The sequence below is a fragment of the Trachurus trachurus genome (assembly GCF_905171665.1).
Source record: "Trachurus trachurus genome assembly, chromosome: 6".
In the NCBI taxonomy this organism is placed as follows: Eukaryota; Metazoa; Chordata; class Actinopteri; order Carangiformes; family Carangidae; genus Trachurus; species Trachurus trachurus.
This window is the reverse complement of record NC_139897.1, coordinates 23974015-23980014: the sequence shown is the minus strand read 5'-3', so window position 1 is coordinate 23980014 and position 6000 is coordinate 23974015. Positions and strand designations below refer to the sequence as shown.

Below are 6000 nucleotides of genomic sequence, written 5' to 3'. Positions count from 1 at the left end.
CGGGCAGGTGGCGCTCTTGCTCCCATGATTAAGCAGAAATGAAGCTCTGTATTTTTGCTGAGTGTCATACAAAACAGCACTGACCTACTTCTAACTCGCAAGGCTTCATTTCACAGTGCTATGTCCGTTGCGATGCTATTGATCAGTGATTGGCTGCTGCTGGTAATTCTGCTGAGGCTAATTTAAACTCATTAAATGTCATATCATTAAATATTTGTGTTGCCTTGCCTTGCCTGCACCGGCTCTTAGGAGAGGGGGGGCGGATATTCAGTGTCTCTCAGCCTCCGCCCGCCTGCCTCTCTCTCCTCTGGTTCTGTCCATATCGGTGGTGGAGAGACACAGTGGAGGGGGAACCGCAGACTGACAGTGGGGACAGACAGACAGACAGAGGTGCAGAGAGATAGATAGAGAGGGGCGATGGCCGCCGGTGTAGGATGCGGGGAATCGGTGGATCAGTACCGCGCCGAGGTGGAGCGGCTCACGGCGGAGCTGGCCGAGGCGAACCGGGAGAAGATCCGGGCTGCGGAGTGCGGACTGGTGGTGCTGGAGGAGAACCAGGCGCTGAAGCAGAAGTATGCCGAGCTGGAGACCGAGCAAGAGACTCTCAGGAAGGAGTTGGAGCAATTACAGGAGGTAGGTATAGGCTGCCTGCACCGGGTTGTGTTGTTGCTGCTGAGGCACTGCAGTCAGGTGTGTGTGTGAGTGTGTGTGTGTGTGTGTGTGAGTGTGTGTGAATGTGAATGTGTGTGTGTGTGGGATCAGCTGCACCAGCCCAGCGGGTGTCCACCCACTATGACTGATGTGTTTCTTGTTGTGTTACCATGCTCTCAGCGGGTACTGTAGCTGTAAACTGGTGTGTGCGATCCGGAGCAGCAGCAGGGCCAGTTTGAGGAGCAGCAGGGGTCGTTGGGTGGTCTCCAGGGTCTTTAACAGGATGAGCAATAGTTTTTTTTTTTTATGTAATCTAATTGAAAATCCTTCAGATGGAGGTTACATAACAATGTCTATATTTGTGGTGGTGTATATGTTTCATCCAGTATGAATAAGTTAGACTTCTAAAGAAAAAAAGAAAAAATCCCTGAATAATTCATGTGGTTTCTGTGCAGTGAAGCTATACAGAGAGCAGAAGTGAACATCATAATATCATAATTGCAAGCTCAGGATTCTGCAAGCACACAGTTAACACCCTGCTCCACCCACACCGCTGTGTTTCATTGTTTCAACTCCTTCCCAGTGTGTGTGCATGGTGCCAGTTATTACTTCCAGGAGGTACAGTAACTGTTTTGGGACTGAGGTTTTTGAAGTTTTGCCAAGATCTTTTTCTTTTCTTTTTTTCTCAAGAAGCTCACAGTAATTGGATCTTCAGACTTGTTCACTACAGTTGCCCCATTGATCTAAATGTCAGCATAAGGGTTTCCATAAAGACCCTGCAAGTTTACAAGGACATAAAGATACAGTATGACCCACTCATATACTGTATCTTCATAATCCAAAAGGATGAATTAAACAATAAAATGTTTTGGGTGGGTCAACTTCACACAAGCTTCAAAGTCAAAAAGTGCTGTGGGACCCAGCCTGAATAATGACTTGGTGTTTATACATTCACTCATTAATGCACACATGCATATATAGCAACAAGAGGTGGATGCTGACAGAGCTTCACAGCTCAAGGTCGCTTATAGAGACGTCAGAGCCAAAGGGGCCACAAGAAGGAGGAGCTAAAGGCGGCTGTGTGTTTTTTTTCTTCTTTTCTTGTATGTGTGTGTCAAAGAGATGGGGATGTTTGCACTGTGCTGCCACCTCAGAAGACCTCGTCGCTATTTATACAGTACAGTGTCATCTCTAATAGTGCACACACCACTCACTTAGGTCTAAAAGTCACAAGAAAATCCTTAAAGCATATTAGAGCTGCAGAGATACATTTATAAATGGATTGAAATGCCAACTACTTGTTAGTTTCGGGTCCTTGTATGTAAGGATTTGTTGATTTATTTCTGGCATTGTAGTACATTTACTGTTGAAGACTTCTGGATGTGATTTTTCTGACTTAAAATGTGCACATCTTGGCTTTAGATGTTGTAACAGACAAGCATATAGTGACTCTTTATCAAGGCTTTGAAAAATGTGTACAGTAAAATCCACTTTAAGGAAGTTAAATTTGTTACCTGACTCTATTCTTTATTCAGCTATACTTGCAAGATGAAGCCAAAAACATGTCTTCATATATATCTTCATTTCATTCTTCCTAAACCAGTTACACATGAGACCTGCATGAACTTAATGAACAACAGAGACAGCAAACGAAGATGGGTTTCCTCCACATTACATATTCAACATGACATTTGCATGAAAAAAACAAGTGCAAAAGGCATGCAAATTTGGGAAAACAGAGAAAATGATTCTCATAGGTCTCTTAAGTCTTTACTTTATCATTTCAAACAAAAAGAGGTAATACAGTGTCCTCCAAATATAGAAAAAAAAACATAAAAAGGTTGTCAGACTAAAATGGACTCCATCAGTGGGTGTTTCTTGCTCCGTTGGCTCAGTATATTTACTGTAGGTCCACATAAAAAAATAATGACATCACATGCTCGAGCTACTGTAGCACTCACCATGTCACATTATACATTTACATCTCTGCAGCTTTTCCTCTCCTGCTCTCCCTTGCATCCCACTGCTTGACTTGTTGAAGATTTTGTTTTGACGTGCATGCAGAATCTGAGTGATCTTTGTGCAGCTCACAGCAGGAAGTTAAGATGAAGAGACAGCCTGACACCAGCGGCAGCACAGCACTGTCCTGCTGATATCTCACACTTATGGATTATTGGATGATGGGCGATGTGGTAGATGATGGAGGGAATGGCATGACAAGACAGAAAAGAGAAAGAAGCAGAGATATAAAGATGTCAGAGTGGGAAAGGGAAGGATAGTGGATTGTGTGGTAAACTTGGCCTTTGTTCTTTGTTTCCCCACCTGTCTGCCTGCCCATTTGTCTTTCTCTCTCTCTTTTTTTTTTTTTTGCACTCATCCTATGGAGGGAACATTTTCCGGAGGTGATATTACTTCCACAGAAAAACACCTCCTGGTCCCTGTCTGTCTGTCTGCCTGTCGCACACTCCTATAAAATGAGTCCACATGGCGGTGTGCAGACCTGCCACTAAAATAACATCATATCTGCTCCGCCTGCGCTCGGGAGAGGTGCATTATAAAAGGGCAGGGGAAACAGAAAATGGAAATTGGGATTGCTTCTGGGATCGAGTGGCCCGTCTCATGTCTGTTGGTTATTCTTATGAAAAACCACAAATCCATTACATACTCCCACATCACTTTCCTTTTATTTGAGAATAGATTGCAGCCTCTTTTTCATTCTGCCAGTATATGTTCAGTATGCTGAGACAAGGCATTATGTTACCTATATAGTTATGCACAGAAAACCTCTCACATTTATCATTGATTGTCAAAAATAACAGGTTAATGCCTCAAGCTTGTATTAACTATTGGCTTGTCATCACTGTAGATGTCCCACAGAGTATAGTCTAGTATATGTGCAAGTAAACTGGCCAGATTTGCATGTGTGTTCCTGCTGTGTTTACATATGTTGTGTGGTAACAGTATGTCCTACATGCTCTGCCCTCGATCCCGGTCCCAGCTGGTGGAGAACAACTCACTGCTGCAGCACTGCTCGTCCTACACTCTCCCGTCATCATCAACACACACATTCACCACCCACAGACTCCATACACTCATGCCTCAGCTGGGCTAATTTGGTCTTGCTGTAGAAAACTTGGCATTTGTGTGTCTGTATCTGGCAGTAATTTGCATGTATATGTGAGATGGATAACAGAAGGAGATGACGACAAAACAGCGTTCTCTTAGGAAAAGTCTTGAGCACTTTGGAAGGAAATTATCTATTGTTTTCATTATCAATTAATCAATAAAAAGTGCTCCTTGTGATTACCAAAAGTCACTGAAAATTGTTATGTTAACTGACTAATCAAATAATCAACTAATTAAAAACAAAACCTCTATAAAGTTATCGGTTTCTTTGGTTGTTGTTTAAAATGGCAACATATTTTTACCACTCATAAGAAGCTGATCTTAGACATTTTTTAAGTTAACTCATGCTGTTTATTCTCTCATTATCTGTGCACTAGGCCTATGTTCCTCAGAAAAAGCAGCATTTATATACGTTGTCAGCAGGGTCCGAACAGAAATAGAATGCTAAGAGTGGATTTTGGCAACGGACAAAGTGTTTTCTTGCTTTGTAGCATCCTGTCCCCTCCCGTGTATTTTCCCTTCTGCCGGCACTTTCACTCAGCCTCCCTCTCCCTGTCCTTCTCTCTGCCTCCCGGCCCAATCACTCTCTCATGTCTTGCATCGCTTAGTGTGTGTGTGTGCGTGTGTGTGTGTTTGCCGTAAGTCTCTGGATAGCTGCCTAAGCAGTGACGGAGACACCATTTCCCCGTGGTTCTGGCTTGTTAGTGCTGTCTCCGGGCAGATCAACCTCAGATAGGACACACTAAGCGGCCGGAGGAGGAGGATGCCATCACTGCAGAGTAGGAAGAGCAGTGCATTCATATGGCTAAGAGTGTTTTCATCGCACTGTTGAGACTCGAAATCTGTCTTTAGAGCCAGTGCACTCGCAGAGCAACCTTGCAGTTATAATAGTCCAGATGGGATTATTCCCTTCATTTGAATGAAACTCCTTGACATTTTATCTAAAAAGAAAAATACTCTGGCCTTTTAACATCTGTGCAAAATATAAGTCTAAAGAGGTGTGAAGTATTGGTCATTTTTTTTATTGTCATAACTCATCTTTTTTAGATAATGTTGATGAGCTCTTTTGAATTACAAGTCTGTGGAAATATTGACATTTGTGATATGTTGAGAACTGGCAGTTCACAGGTCAGTTCTGTTCTCAAGGCTGTAGGCTGAGGAAAATGCCAAATCAAATCTGCATCAAATGTTTCACATGGTAACTTGAAAAACATTTTTTTTTTTTTAACCCTTTGATGCACAACATATGCACACCCCCTCTAATGCGCAACATGGGTCTAAAATGACCCGCATTCATTTTCCATGTGAATTCATACTGGGTGAGTGTTTCTTTGTGGTATCTTTTAAAATCAATATATTTTATGATTGAATCCTCCAAGTATCATTTGAATATCTTGTTTTTAATTAGTACAGGGTGTTATTTCCATTTTTACTTTCTTATTTTATGAACAAATAGACAAAAAGTCTCAGAGAGTGGACCAGTTAGCTAGCTAGCAGTTGACATTTCTACATTCTACTGTATTAGTTAACTACAGTAGAACATGTCACCAGCTAGCTAGCTAGGTAGCTGTTGACATGTTCTAGCTGGTGTCTACAATAGAATATTATTCTATTGTTGTCACCAGCTAGAACATGTCATCATGTTAACAGTTAGCTAACTTGCTAATATTAAGGTATTTCCCTTTATGACAAGTAATGTAGCTACTTATTCAAGGTAACTAAAACCTTATCAATTATGCACAGTTATCTTTAATGAGTCATCAAATGTTTCTTTAGGTAAATTGGAATAATTGTAAAACAAGTAAATATGATTATATGTGCTTAAAAACGAATATTTACTGAAGAAAATGATAAATACTGTGCAGTGATTTCAAAGATATAACATTGAAATAGCCTACTCAGACATTATAAACTATGGCTAGCTGTTGACCACAGTAGAATATGTCAACAGAGCTATTAATGGGGAAAAAGGACAAGTAGCCTAATGACTAGTCATTATTGTAATCAAGGAAACAATGGTCTGTTGTTGGTATAGATAGTGAGGGAATGCTAAAATTAAAGTATTCTTGCTATACTTGTTTTTTCAACTGGTCCACTCACTGAGACATTTTTGTTAATTTTTGTTCACAAGTAAGAAATTAAAAATGGAAATAATGACCCCACTAATAAAAAACAAGATATTAAATAATACTTGGAACATTCAATCATAAAATAGATAGATTT

General features: G+C 41.0%; 1 protein-coding gene across 1 annotated transcript in view; it reads left to right on the top strand.

Moving 5' to 3' along the window:
* Nucleotides 1–417: 417 nt before the first annotated feature.
* bicd1a (bicaudal D homolog 1a) overlaps nucleotides 418–6000 on the top strand; it is a gene marked incomplete at both ends in the record, with an annotated part of 31913 nt that continues 26330 nt past the window's right edge. Inside the window, one exon of the mRNA XM_083973604.1 lies at nucleotides 418–633. Within this exon, the coding sequence (XP_083829730.1) occupies nucleotides 418–633 (216 nt within the window). The remainder of the gene's footprint in view (nucleotides 634–6000) is intronic.